Consider the following 14,169-nt stretch of genomic DNA (forward strand, 5'->3'; position numbering starts at 1 on the left):
ATCCATATTAAATCGTTTCCCGATTCCTCTGGTGTAGTTCAAGGCTTCAGACCCGATGCTGGTGGAGCAACACAGAATTTACAGCCCGGTTCAGTTGCAGGCTGACTCGTGAAGAGGTCAAGTGACTGTGTTTTGTTCACGGGCGCTAATCGATCATATTGGCAATACTTGACATTATGTGAAGTAGACCAAAAGGTTAGTAGAAGTTCTCACAATTGCATGAGAGAATTGTTTCACTAAAATTTCTGTTCAGGGACATATGATGGCAAATGAGTCACTCGCCATAGTCTGTCAGTTTATCTCACAGTTCATGACTCGATTTTTTTACGGTTCGGCTCCTCACAGAGTCGACACACATACATGAAAAACTATTTAATAATGGAGTTGACGCTGATGGCGTAGCTCTCATCCATCTCAACCATGGCATCCACCGTCCCCTCCCAGGATAGATATGCTGCATCCAAGCGATCCGTTGCACTCCCTGCCATTCCTGAGCTATACAACAAAGACTTTCTTGATGTGCTTATACCTGGACTTCCTGAGGATATTGTCACAGTCAACGTCCCAACAGCTCGGAATCCGATGATGGAAGCTCTGAAGGTGACTTCGTACCAGACATATACCACAAATGGAGCTAGGGCATACAGTTCTACCAACTCGGCGACCCTGGATGCGTTTTCTACCATTTCTCGGTACACCTTGCACTCGGATATGGTGCACTATCTCGAGGCATCCTGGAAGGAGGACCCAGTTCTTACTCTTCATATCATCTGGAATTTGCGCAGCATCCACGATGGGAAAGGTGAAAAGGAGGCATTTTATCGGTAGGTTTTTTGTCGCATCAATTCAAGGAATATGTTGTTGACTTTCATTTCTAGTGCTTTTGGCTGGCTCTATGACAATCATCCCCGAACTGCAATCTTCAACCTACGCTTCCTAGTCGAGCCTGTTTGCCGATCCAAGAAAGGGGTGTTCCCGCATGGATACTGGAAGGACCTTCTAAACATCCTGGCTCTCGCAACTGTTGATGAGTTCAAATCTTATAACTCGCAATTTCTACATTCACCACGGGCTTCATTTACTTACCGTTGCAAGAAGAAAACAGTCAAGGTTGGAACACCAGAATCGCGCATCGCTGCTGCCCAAGCGTTTAACGACAAAGTCAAGACTGAAGCTCGTGCTGCTCGTCAATCAAAGCAAGCAGAGAACCACGAACGTCTCGTCAACAAACTCCTAGATCCAAAATACCGTGCGCTCTACATCGCAGTCTCCCGCCTCTTTGCCGAACAGCTGGTGAAGGACATTAAAATTCTCGATGCGATCGATGGCCTTGCTACGGATGTTTCTCCCATGAAGCTCCTCAAGCAGATGAGTTTGGCTGGAAAGTGGGCGCCTACGCCCGATTGCTCGCATGACCGGGTTACGAACATAGCTACGGCGATTGTAGAGCTCATATACTCCTCTCAGGCCTGTGGCCCCTTTCCTGCTGCTCTGAACAGCAACGATCTCCCTGCACAAGAACGGGCGCATATCTTGCGATCGTTTTACCAGCGCTGGATTCTGACCAAACTACGAAGCAAGTTAAGCTGCCCGGAACCTTTGATGTCGTCGAACCGGTGGAAGGAAATCAAGTACTCTCGCGTTCCGTCAAAGTGCATGCAAACAAACACCCCGCACTTTTTCAAACATGACCCAGCGGGTTTCAAGGCATACCTGACATCGGTGAAGATGAACAAAAGGTCTATTAGTGGTGCGACGCTGATGCCACATGAGCTGGCTGGGCAGATCTTGACCCTCCACAACGGGGCCAAAAAGGTGGGGGAGGAGCTTGCGAGCGTCCAGCTGGGCGTCGTCGAGTCCCAGTGGAAAACCCTCGTGGACCGTCTGCGAGAGTCGGGGGCGCTCGAGAACTCTATCGCCATCTGCGACGTATCTGGATCAATGGGAAACCTACAGAGAATATCCCAGGGTAAAGGGAAGACTGTAAGGCCCATTCTCGCTGCAGTCTCTCTCTCACTGGTGCTTGTGCACCTCGCGAAACCGCCTTTCAACGCTGGGTTTATAACGTTCTCTGAGCATCCTAAATTCCACACTGTTGATACTACCAGACCGCTGGCGCAGCAGCTGCACTCGATGACGTATGCGGACTGGGGCATGAATACGAATCTCCAAGCAGTGTTTCTCAAGTTGCTCCTGCCTCTCGCGGTGAAGAATAACATCAAGCAGGAGGATATGATCAAGCGGCTGTTCATCTTCTCGGACATGCAGTTCGACAGCTGCCAAAGGGGCGTTCCAGACGCAGATGGATGGACTACGAATTATGATTGCATTGAAAAAGCGTATGCGGAGGCTGGGTATGCGGTGCCCCAAATTGTGTATTGGAACCTTGCAGGGTCGCGGAAGACGGTGGAGGTGCTGGGCGATAGGAAGGGCGTGGCGATGATGAATGGGTTCTCTCCTGCTATGTTGAAGGTCTTCATGGGCGAAGAAGAGGATCGGAGGACGGAGGATGCGATGGAATGGGAAAATATCACAGAGGGGGGTGAGAGTGTAACGGTCGTCGAAAAGGTGGAAGACGAAAAAGCATTCAACCCGGTAAATGTGATGAAAAAGGCTCTCTTGAAGAGAAGCTTTGAAGGTTTAACTGTCCTAGATTGAATTTTGTAATGTTTTGTTATCATTGCATTTTGTACATAGTTATTCATAATATAACACATTGATCAGTATATTTGGCACCAAGATGGACAGATTCTTTTCAGCATCAAGCCTTAGGATAGGAAGACTGAACACCTTTCTTAGCATTCAGCCATAGGTCCGAGGAAAAGAAGAAGGGAGCTTGCGATAGTTTCGCCTCTTTCCCTACACTCTTTCTCAAGTTCTGAGCTTTAAACTTGCCTGATGATACCGTGACCCCAGTACTAGCAGCTGAAGCGGAAACGTTGATATTGAAACGACGCACTGCTGACCTTTGCCATATATCGGGCTCCACAGTATACGCGGAGCTATGAGCTTTACGGATCCAAGATGACAGCAGTCTACGAGCCGGAGCTTCAGCGATGGCGGCGATAGGGGGAAGGCTTTGAGCGATACGGGGATGCCCTAACATTCGGGAAGGAGGCAAAGCAGGGGGGCCCATAGTTGTTCTTATAGAGACTGATGTTGGGGGCGGTGGAGTAGCATATTCTATCGTGTGCCCTCGAGAAATTACATCGTGTTCTCGTCGTACCACTGGTGGAGGTGGCGGAGTAACGTATTCTATCGTGTGCCCTCGAGAAATCACATCTAGTTCTCGGCGTACCACTGGTGGAGGAGGTGGGGTAGCATATTCTATAGTGTGCCCTCGAGAAATTACATCGTGTTCTCGTCGTACCAATGGCAGAGGTGGCGGGGTAACATATTCTATGGTGTGCCCCCGAGAGATTACATCTGGTTCTCGTCGTCTCGATGATGGTGGTGGTGGGGTGACATATTCCAGCGTGTCTTGCCGGCGGTTTCGATCCTGGCCTGCCATTCGCACGGGCGTGTTTCTATCTGTGGACATGTGCAGATCGAGAAGCCCTGGGACGAGTGCGCTGGATGACGAGGACCCATGTGTTCTGAGAGGTGGGCGTGTTGGAGGTTGGGACGGTATCGGCGTCGGTTCTATGGACCCTGAGAAAGGATCGTCGATGATGCGGATGCCTGACGGTCTGACTGCGACCGTTTTGGTTGCTCGAGCAGGGACCGAGGCAGCAGATGCAGTGCTCTTGGTCGATGTTTGTGGCTTATGGACAGTTTTCTTAGCTGTAGTTGAAAAAAGACTTGTGGAACTAGTCCCAGCTGTGGGATCTCGAAAGTCTCTGGAAGCATTTGAAGACTTGTGAGAGAATTTGACTTGCTTGGTGGATGATACCTGTTTCGGTGGATTTTCAATGATAACTATTTCATCGTCGTCGTCGTCGATCGCGATAGATCGGTGTTTTTCTGGAGGTTTGGCAGGATTTGAGCTGCTAGGGAGAGGCGTGGAGTCCTGGCGGATATCGCGTTTAGGCAAGGCAGCTTGTAATTTGGCGGCTGGGGCCGAGCACGAGCCACATCGCCAGACAAAGGCAGGATTGAGCTTGCCAGCTTTCTTCTCTTCATTAAAGCGTGCGATAATTGCAATGAGTTCAGGGTCAGATACAGGCGGTTTATGGCATCCTGTATAGTGCAAGTAGAGAGGATTAGAGAGACTGCAAGGGGGAGATGAAATTTAACAGAAATACTGACGGTGATGCCAAAGGGAGCTGCAGGTGTCACAGCGAAGAAGAAATCTGCGGATTGAGGAGTCTGCCGAGTTGCAGGAAACACAAAGATTGGACATGGTGGTCGGTATTTAGAGACGTTAATTGAAGAAAGTATAAATAGATGCGGGGTGTGTATGGAGCTAAACTAAGTATATACTACTGCATCTTGCATTTGGGAATTGAAAATGCAAGGATGACGGCTACAAGGGAGCAACTGACGTTATAGGAGATGCATACCAGTAGTTGTTCGCGATAGATGGATGGGAACTCCACGATGGATCAGACAGAAAGGCAGTAAGAAAAGAAGAGAATCGAGTTGGCATGATTGAGCGGGCTAGATGGCGGGGAAAGAATGACGGGATGTGTGATGAGACACCGTCATATGGCCATCCATCACGTGTCCGTACGTCACCTCGTGGATGGTACATAAACCAGAGAGAGACAGGAGGCAGCCCACTTGCAACCATGGCTGACTCTTGGAAAGATGGAATCCTCCTCAAAATAACCAACATTATCGTCTACTTTGTTTTCCTGGGATCCAACATATACACCGTCGCCTCGCCCTCTTCCATCTACTACTACGGCAAGGAGACCTACATCACTCCCGCTCCCTGGGCTTTCCTCATCTGGTACTCAGTCTTCTGTCTCCCTTTGTGTTCTCGCTGACTCTCTGCAGGTCTCTCATCCACATTCTCCTCCTCGGCACAGTCATCTACCAGTTCTTCCCCAGCGGCAAAAAGACAATCGTCGACGGCATTTCCTGGCGCTTCCCTTTGCTCGGCCTTCTCAACGCCATCTACGTCAATCTCTGGTCCACCCACCATTATGTCATAGGTCCGTTCCGCTGCATTCCACTCTCTTTGTCTCTCTAACTTTCTCCAGCCTTTATCTTTTCTCTCCTTGTCAGCTCCGCCGTCACTGTATGTTCCTCCCCCTATTTTTGCTCCACTCTCTAATGTCATTTATAGCACATCTACTACATCGTCAAGAAACACCACAGCGCAGAGTCCTATGGTGATGAACTTTTCATCCATCTTCCATTCTCTCTCTACCATGGCTGGACAACCGTCTTGGTCGTTATCACCGCTTTCGATGCCTTTGGTGTGAGCAGCCTCACCCATCACGCTGGTGTCTGGACCAAGGTCTTTGTCTTCCTCGCTCTGTAAGCGCTTCCTCTCTTTCTATCTCCGCTCTACCCTCATTTTTCTTCTCTAGTTTCTTCCTCGAAGCTACCGCAGCCACCTATGCCTTCTCGACTCCCGAAGGTGATCTCCCGGCCTCCATCGCCATCGCCTGGTCTCTCTGGGCCATCTTCGCCCACCAGACTTCCTCCGGATTCGTCCACTGGTCATCCCTCGTTTTCGCTATCCTTGCCCTCATCTGGGTCGTCAAGGGGGCTGTTGGCCTCGTCCTCCGCTCTCGCAGCGGCAGGATCTCTCTTGCCGACGAGGAACGTGCTCCTCTCGTCGGTTGATATCTCTCTGTATTCCCAAAGTATATCATCCAAATAGTACTCTAGCCAGCTGCTCCAAGTATCCCGTATATCGTCTCTCAAAGTTTACTAGTCAATGCTTCTGTACTATTAATCCGGTGTATTGGACTTTTCTTGATCGTATGATTCATTACGTTTTCCACATGGCAATGTGATTGTCACGATCACGTGATTGTTACAACGCGTGAAATGAGAGCAAATGTGACAAGGACCGTGTCTCTTCTTCCTCTTGTCAACTCGTTCAAAATCATCATGTCGTCCAGCGACTCAAACAAACCCTCTCCAGGTATGATAAAAGACGTCCAAAGACACACTGATTCTTAGTCTGCCAATTTAAAGAGGTCATGCTCGCCTTTTACCGTCGACTTTATCCATTCAAATCCTTATTTACATGGCTAAACCACGACCACGTTCCTAGCAAACTCTTCACCCAACGAGAAATCGCATTCTCACTTCCAGGAGATGTATACATTCGATACAACTCTTTCAACACCGCCGACGAATTGAAGAAGCAGGTGTGCCAACTAAACCCTACGCGTTTCGAAATCGGCCCTATCTACTCTGCACGGGTAAGCCCAAGTCTGTGTTTATGTATATCCATATTTTATTAACACTATTTAGCCAAGAGACAGGAAAACATTACGCGCCGGTACGCTGACGCCTATACTGCGCGAACTCGTGTTTGATATCGATATGACCGACTACGACCCCGTGCGCACCTGCTGCTCCGGCGCCGACATCTGCAAACGCTGTTGGGTCTTCATATCTGCCGCTGTCCGCGTCATGGACTCGGCCCTGCGCGAAGAGTTTGGCTATGAAAAACTCCTCTGGGTCTATTCGGGCCGTCGCGGTATCCACTTGTGGATCTCGGACAAGGAGGCGATGGGTCTGACGGACCAGCAGCGCAAGGCCGTTGTGGGCTTTTTGACCGTCGTACAAGGTGGGAAGGAGAGCAGCAAGAAGCTCAATATACGCAACGGCGGTAAGCTGCCGCCATCGCTAGCGTGAGTTTTGGCATCTTCTTAGCGGTGTGTTGGATGATTTAAATCGTTACGAAATAGTAAAGCGATGGAATATCTCAAGACCGTCTTTGGTGCTTTGATTCTCAGCGACCAGGAATGCTTTCAAAGTAAAGAAGGTTACGAAGAACTGCTCAAAGCTATTCCGGATTCCCGTGTCGTCGATGCACTGAGAACAAAGTGGGAAGCGTCGCCTTCGCGCCCCTCGGAAGACAAATGGGCTGATCTCCATAGACATGTGTTAAAGCACCAGGCAAGCCCACGCTATCTCTTCTCATTAGTATTACCGTAGATTTTTACTAACAAACTATGCAGAACCTAATGGTGGCTCTGGAAGACATCATTTTCAACTATACTTACCCTCGCCTTGATATCGAAGTCTCAAAACATCGTAACCATCTTCTCAAAGCACCCTTCTGCATTCACCCGTCGACAGGGCGTGTCTGTGTCCCTCTTGATCTCGACATGATTGAAAAGTTTGATCCAAAAGAAGTGCCCACCGTCCAGCAGCTTTTGGAAGAGCTCGACAATTTAAGCAAGGTCCAAGACCCTTCTGCTCCAAGAGAACACCACTCTGGTGAGTTGTTGCATATCTCGCATGCTGTAGCTTGACACCGGTTAACCCGTCCATCTTCTTCTTATTTCGCATGTAGATTGGGAGAAGACGTCGTTGAAACCGTACATTGATATCCTGGACCGTCACGCGCAGAGTCTGGTGGGCGAAACGAGGAAAGATAATAGATCCAAACCAGGTATGTGTCAAATCTCAGCCTTTTCACCCGCTTTCGACTGTGTACTGAAAAAGTTCTCGGTCTATGGCAGATACAACATGGTGATACCCATCGAAATGCTCCCTGTCGCTCTCATTCTCTGCTTCTCGCTTTCGTAATGCAAAAATGTACTACTTCCTTGTTTGATTACTTTATTGACACGGTCCGTTCCATGCCGCCGGTGCTACTGGGTGCTACTGTCGTTGCGCGCGAAGACGGTTAAGGTTCACTTAAAATATCTGTCATTCTCGCGCAGTGTGCTTGGCTCTCTCATCCCAAACATAGTCTCAACTTCCCCTCGTCCACTGTCGGTCATTCTAGACATGGGCCTGTAATTGTGATGGATCGTTCAAGTCGGCTTTGATGCAATTCCGACATCTATATAACTGTGTAAAGGTTTACCCCAGAAGACCATTACACGATGTCTGACTTGGACTCATGGCATTGGTCAAAAAGAGTTTGATTGAGCAATAGTGACTATAAATTTGAGCAGTTGCGTATAAAGGCAAAAACAAAATATGTAGTTGCGGGATTTCACGAGAAAGACGATCGGCAAACAGAAAAAAAAACGTGTCCAGGAATTTCTATGGAGAAAAATAATCTAATAATGTATAACAGAGAGGGAAAGCATCATGATCCAGGAGAGAGGAGAAAAAGAGGTATATAAAAGATAGAAAAGGATCGTTGGAGGCTTGAACCAAAAACTAATTAAACCCTTGTGGTCGTTAAATCAGAAAAAAAAAAGTAATAGAGAGAATAAAACCAGAAATTTCATTTGCAAACTAAAGCGTAAAAATTTATTGGACCGACTCGTCAATGTCGGCAAGTTCCAACTCGAGCCACCGAATAACAAGTTGGTTGTTGGCGGGGTCCCTTTGCAGAACGTCCATCACTCGTTGAGCGATAGCAGCAGTGCATTCTTCTGCACGGCTGAAGCCACTAAGACATGCCTTCCTGTATTCCTCTTCTCCTATTCCGAGCATCGGGGCAACTGACGCATTGCCCGGGCCTCCATATGCACGTAGTATTACGGAAAGCGCAATAAGGGAGGGGATATCCATTGTAAGCCGGATAAGAGTCCCTGCGACGGCGTCGGAGTCTCCTGAGACATCAACTGTTTTCGACACCGCGTCGAGGAGAACAGGTAATGCCTTCAACCCTTCGAAAGCCTCATCGACGGCCTCCCTAGCCAACCGAGTCGAGCTATGCTCAGCACTTGGTCGAGGCAAATTGATCAAAAGGTGGTAAAGAGCCTTACAGTCAAGCGCCGGAGTCGCATATGACAATAACGATGGAGGTGACGGGGGTCGCGAAGGAGGCAATTTAATCATAAATCTGCCCGGTGGGGGAGTCATAGGAGGTGTGGTGGATGCTGAAGGTGAGCCTCGACGTCTTTTGCCGGAAAGGAGGTCCGGAGCAACGATGGGCGAAGGCTTGACGTCTATACGGTGTGACAGCGCGACCATGGCTTTCCACAAGATGGAAATAAGAAGACTAGCCAGAGTGGCATGCGATAGCACTGAAGTTGTGCACATAGTTAATGCTCGGGCGTACACAGGCATCATTGTTTGTAGAGTAACAATTGATGGATGGTGGACAACCGATGTTTTGACACCAGGGTTTGCTTTGGGTACCGGCGAGCTATTAGGATGTTCTAGAGCTTCTATCAATGGTATCAACTCTGCACGAATGCCCGCAACAAAAGGATTGACAACTCGATTTATGACTGAGACAAACCCATCCCGGATGGATTTCAATCCATCACCGCGAATATCAGCGTCGGTACCCAAGCCCAATTCATGGAAAACTTGTAGCAGCTCCTCACAGAACTTCGCGATCGAAAGGGCATAGAGTTGGACATTGTTGGGAAACGCGAACTGGTTGGTTGGTGTCGGGAACGCATGAAACGACTGAGACGACAGTGTTGGGAGAAGTTGGCTGGAGATATTGGTTAATAAGACCGAAAATGGTCTTTGCAGGGACCGAAGAATAGCTCTATGAAGATGTGCGTTATCATGAGCGGCATTAAGTTCTCTGAGAATAGGGGTATGAGACTGGGTGTTGAACAGGAGATATGGATATCCTTACGATGCAATGAGTGACCCTAGTGCGAGACCACGTCCTTGAGGGATTGGTCGCTTGCCAGACGCCTGTTCGGATACTACAGGCGGACCGCTCGGCTGCGCTAATGCTTTGGACACTGCCTCGCTAAGCTTGAGACTCAACATTTCAAGATACGATCCATCTTGAATAAGCGGGGCCGGGTTTGGCACTGGACTAGGGGCCTGAGATGGTGTTTGACGAATGAAATTGGTCAACGACAATTTGGTTGATGGGCGTGATGGTCGCTCCATGCCCTGACTCAAGTCGGGTCGGATGTGGCCTACCACCGGTGGGGCAGGAGAGGACGGGCGGCTTGAAGGGCGGAAAAAGGAGGGGTTCTTGAGTACGTTCATGACTGTATTTTTCTATGATTGATTGGTATTCTTGAGGTATATGATGTCTTTAAAATTGGACGAAGCTGGCGGGGTAAGTTTATGTGTGGAGCGCAAATCCTGGAGAGAGAACCAGATCCGAATGTAGAGTACAATTATCCCATGGGTCGAAGAGATGTCCAAGTTGGCTGCAGGTCGGGATTCGAGCACCTGAGGGTCCTAAGGGGGTCGGTCTGTGTCGACGAGGGGAAGAGCAAGTGGTCCGAATAAAATGTTGCTGATTTGGTGTGTCAGTCTGTTTGAAAAATGAGTGGTAGAAGCCAGCACGATAGAGAGATACATACCGTGGAAGGGAAACAACCATAGATTGTAGAAAGAGGCTCGATATCGAGGGAGTCAAGAAGAGAAAGATCCGCCTCATAAGACCGTCAAATTTCTCTCTCAGGGCGTTTATTACGTAATTCCCTCTAATCACTTCCCACGGACTCATCTTCGCTTTCAAACGTTCAACAACCTGCCAATCGCAATATTCCCATTCCCCATCCTCATGGTAGCGTCCTTCCTTAAACATCCCCTTCTCCCTAACAGCCCTATCGCATACATTCAACGGATAATTGTAGACTGTCCCAACCCCACTGACGATAGATTGCACATATTCAGCCAATTACAACGTTTCATTCGTTTAAGATCGTCTGAATTCGTTCTCCTGCCGCAGTCTCTGCGCACCGTAATCTCCACAGACACGAATTTTCTTCAGACTCTCGTAAGCGTATTGCCACGGCGGCGGAGGTTGGCGTTATGTCTTTCTTGTTCGGTATCATCAAAATCTTTAGTTCTCCTTGAAGACAATATTGTCACGAGTCAAGATTTCGCCATACCGAGTTTCACAAAGTCATGCGTACCTATGAATGGACCGAGATCAGAAGAAATGACGCGCAAATGCTTTCCTTCTATGCGCTGCAAGCGCCTTAATAGACCGTCGATGGAGCAATTACACCATCCTCTCAGGTCACAAGATTTATTGTACGAATTCCATACACTCTCAAAGTCATCTTCGCTGTTAGATCCAGACGACGTCAATTCCATGGAAGCCTCCATCGGGAAAGGTGACTCCAGGGAAATTAAGTCGGCACGGGGAGCCTTTGAAGCTATAAGTACAACTCATTTGAACTGGCTTTTGGAGTCCCACGTACTGTAACTTCGGCTTCTTTTCGCCAAGACTGTTTTGACTCTGATGAAGAACCACGTTCAACTTGAGATATGTGAAGACCGCTTAGACTATCTGCTAACGCAAGACGTCCTGCAGTAATAGGTAAAGAAGTGGGCAGTTGATGGGTATCTGAAGTCGTTCCCGAACGGGAACTCGAAGCACTTTGTTGAGAAAATGACTTTCGCCTGGTGCTCAGACGGAGTGTAGGTTCTGGTAGCGCATATGCGGCATATTTTAATGAAGGTGATGGTCCAGAAGCTCTCGATGAAGACCGCGACATCTGTGGAGTCGTATTTCGCGATTCGGATACGCCTGTGGTGTTGCTTTCTAAAGCGGCAAGAAAGTCAGGAAGCTGCAATGTATAGATAAATACACATTTCTTTCACAGTAGAAGGTCGCTTACTGAACGCGATTGAGCTCTCAAGACTATCTCCAGAAGCCGTTCCTTGTCAACAACAAAGTCTTGGAATTGGATGCACCTCTGAAAAAAAAACATCAGGCGTACTCACAGTTACACATGAACGTCATCGAAACTCACCAGCCGGACTAGCTTGCGCCCAGATCGAGAAAGATGTTCCACTGCTTCAACGACGTCGGATGGGACGTAATTGCAACTCGCTCTAATGCGAATCAAGGCAATGAGACACGGTTCTTGGACAACAGCTAGACACTGTTTGTCACAGGAGAAATAGATATCTAAAATGAACACACTTACACGGACAAGATTTCAATCTTGTGGCCAAGGCTGATAGTAACTGTTCAGCAGGTGTAACCACTAAATCGAGGTACTCGGTGATCAAAGCCGTCGCGATAACCATGGCTGTTGGGCCTAGGGGTACTTCTTGATCTATAACATTCGCAACAAAATTATTCACGCATGATGACACGAAATCCCCTTTCGCTTGATTTCCATGGGAGTACTAAGGGCTTGCAATTTGGAGAGGCTGAGGAACCCACTTACACGATAACCGCATGTCGATCAAAACGACTTCGATGATTTCCTTGATCACTTGAGTGGGCGATGACGATTGCTGATCTAAATGACGGATGAAATCAAGGATTTGCTGGGCATAGCCACTCCCGTCCTGTCCATATCGAATTGAAGTGATTTCCAATATCCGCGATATTACCGTGCTTCCTTCAGTATTAGGAAAAGCCTTGTTAAAGAGAAGAGATATTTGTGTTTCGAGAATACCAGGATCGACTTTCTTTATTATTCTGAGAGTCTGAAACCTCATTTAATAAAATCAGAGCTAATGACATGATTGGTGGGCAACTTGCCTTTCTACGTATGGCTTGATCTGATGAATCTAGTAGTTGTAGTATTCTTTCAAATTCCAGTGCCTCTAGTACCGCTGGATGATCAGGTAGTGTACCAGCCCAAATGGAAACGTCGACCTCTTCAAGACAGGAAACAAAAAGATAAACGTCGATGAGATCGCGAGATACTAGTAGATGCCGTATGCATTGAATAATCGATACTTTTCTTGACTTCTCTGCGACTATGAGGGTTGATGGTTTGGCTTGTCCAATCACTCTGAATATGGCCAATAAGAGAGCTTTTGATAGAGGGTCGGTTACTTTGGGATCAGCAATTCCTTGGAGAACATTAAGTAGGACTAGGATATTCGCATCTGGCGGACTGCTGACTCAGATTGATATATGAGTACGAACCTTGATAAAACGAGGTGCAACGTACTTACCCAAACTTCTTCAAACAATTCAAAAGAGAAATGAGTGTGCTTTCGTTTACATTTGCATAGGATAATTCGTTCTTCAACCTATCATTGACCGTCTCGACAAAAACTGGATCCTAGATTAAGCAGGATTAATAAGCGCTTTCATGGAGTAGTAAGAAGAAATCACCGATCGAAAACTGCCCGTAAGTATCAATGCAGCTCGAGCTACAGATGTATCTGAATCATTTACGCTCCTAATAACTGCCCCGTGAATCCGATCCAACAAATTCTCGTTATATCCAGATAGGGCACGGAACACAAATAACGTACGACGTCTGACAGACGCGCTATATAGAGAGTTAAGGCATATATTAAGGGATGATGGCATTCAAAATACCAACTGATTATGCGAAATAAGTTCATACAACCGCGGCTGAACGGCTGGGATGATGTCCTCATTGGGTGATGTGATGAGATTGTCCAGGGCTAAGCATATATGCAGAATATCCTCAGATTCGAGGTCCTGGTGCAGGGTCAGAGTTGGTGTAAATATCCATGAAAATGGTAGTCTGACCTTCCTTAGGGTGTTGATGAGCATCAGCCTGAATGCATGATCCAAAGGCATGACTTCGGAACAGAACAAATACCCTGAGGAACAGTAAATAGATGTCACCCATAGAATAAGCAGAAAAAACCTAGACGCTTGTCCTCAATTTTGGTAGACACCTCTATGAGGTTGATTGCATGAGAGAAAGCAAAATCAAACGCGTCTTTTGCAAGAAATCCTGGTGTGACTGCGCTAGCACAGTACAACAAAATGACAAGGCATTCTTTGCATTTATCCTTGGTAGATAATAAGCTTACAGCTATGGAGATCATGAATCATGCGACTGACGAAGGAGAGTCGAGGGTGTGATAGTTGTGCCTCAAGTGACTTGATTTCCAAGGCTACATATTGATCTGCGAGGTGAACAGTGGGGGCGGATTCCACTTTGCGAACAATGGCGTAGTGAGCTCTGCTCAACGCGCCAGAAGAGTGAAATGGGACGTCCATGTGCAAAGTACGAGGTACAAAAACTTTTAGAAAAATGGTTTCCGAATGCCTATAGCCAAAAAGTCGAAGCCTGGTTCAATCTGCGCGGGCTGCAGTAAGTCAAGGTCTCGAGGAAAGGAGATGGTGCTTGCCTGGTTCTCTTCCCTGCTAATCATTAGCATAGAAGACCCCTAATTAAATATGTAGCATTTTAGTATTGGCATAACCTTACCTAGTATCAACGAATATGCTTATCGTGTGGCAAA

At 47.6% G+C, this 14,169-nt stretch overlaps 6 protein-coding genes across 6 annotated transcripts; 3 read left to right on the top strand and 3 right to left on the bottom strand.

The window, feature by feature from the left end:
* Positions 1-420: 420 nt before the first annotated feature.
* Positions 421-2,658, top strand: JR316_0002150 (uncharacterized protein; the record flags this gene model as incomplete). The annotated part of the gene is made up of 2 exons (XM_047887945.1): positions 421-824; positions 879-2,658. The coding sequence occupies 2 exons, from the start codon at positions 421-423 to the stop codon at positions 2,656-2,658; spliced, it is 2,184 nt and encodes a 727-aa protein (XP_047752868.1).
* Positions 2,659-2,761: 103 nt separating this feature from the next.
* JR316_0002151 (uncharacterized protein) lies at positions 2,762-4,342 on the bottom strand (the record flags this gene model as incomplete). The annotated part of the gene is made up of 2 exons (XM_047887946.1): positions 2,762-4,179; positions 4,249-4,342. The coding sequence occupies 2 exons, from the start codon at positions 4,340-4,342 to the stop codon at positions 2,762-2,764; spliced, it is 1,512 nt and encodes a 503-aa protein (XP_047752869.1).
* Positions 4,343-4,730: 388 nt separating this feature from the next.
* Positions 4,731-5,739, top strand: JR316_0002152 (uncharacterized protein; the record flags this gene model as incomplete). The annotated part of the gene is made up of 5 exons (XM_047887947.1): positions 4,731-4,894; positions 4,942-5,099; positions 5,148-5,185; positions 5,234-5,427; positions 5,481-5,739. The coding sequence occupies 5 exons, from the start codon at positions 4,731-4,733 to the stop codon at positions 5,737-5,739; spliced, it is 813 nt and encodes a 270-aa protein (XP_047752870.1).
* Positions 5,740-6,009: 270 nt separating this feature from the next.
* Positions 6,010-7,881, top strand: JR316_0002153 (DNA primase small subunit; the record flags this gene model as incomplete). Its single annotated transcript, XM_047887948.1, has 7 exons — positions 6,010-6,043; positions 6,097-6,326; positions 6,379-6,761; positions 6,819-7,014; positions 7,092-7,353; positions 7,430-7,528; positions 7,832-7,881. The coding sequence occupies 7 exons, from the start codon at positions 6,010-6,012 to the stop codon at positions 7,879-7,881; spliced, it is 1,254 nt and encodes a 417-aa protein (XP_047752871.1).
* A 462-nt stretch (positions 7,882-8,343) lies between these two features.
* JR316_0002154 (uncharacterized protein) lies at positions 8,344-10,002 on the bottom strand (the record flags this gene model as incomplete). Its single annotated transcript, XM_047887949.1, has 2 exons — positions 8,344-9,580; positions 9,635-10,002. The coding sequence occupies 2 exons, from the start codon at positions 10,000-10,002 to the stop codon at positions 8,344-8,346; spliced, it is 1,605 nt and encodes a 534-aa protein (XP_047752872.1).
* An 840-nt stretch (positions 10,003-10,842) lies between these two features.
* JR316_0002155 (AP-4 complex subunit epsilon-1) lies at positions 10,843-13,924 on the bottom strand (the record flags this gene model as incomplete). Its single annotated transcript, XM_047887950.1, is given in 14 exon segments — positions 10,843-10,883; positions 10,896-11,121; positions 11,175-11,543; positions 11,595-11,672; positions 11,730-11,854; positions 11,907-12,038; positions 12,153-12,417; positions 12,545-12,836; positions 12,895-13,004; positions 13,058-13,217; positions 13,272-13,393; positions 13,445-13,518; positions 13,566-13,713; positions 13,766-13,924. The coding sequence occupies 14 exon segments, from the start codon at positions 13,922-13,924 to the stop codon at positions 10,843-10,845; spliced, it is 2,301 nt and encodes a 766-aa protein (XP_047752873.1).
* Positions 13,925-14,169: the final 245 nt, after the last annotated feature.

This window comes from Psilocybe cubensis, chromosome 2, assembly GCF_017499595.1.
Source record: "Psilocybe cubensis strain MGC-MH-2018 chromosome 2, whole genome shotgun sequence".
NCBI lineage: Eukaryota > Fungi > Basidiomycota > Agaricomycetes > Agaricales > Agrocybaceae > Psilocybe > Psilocybe cubensis.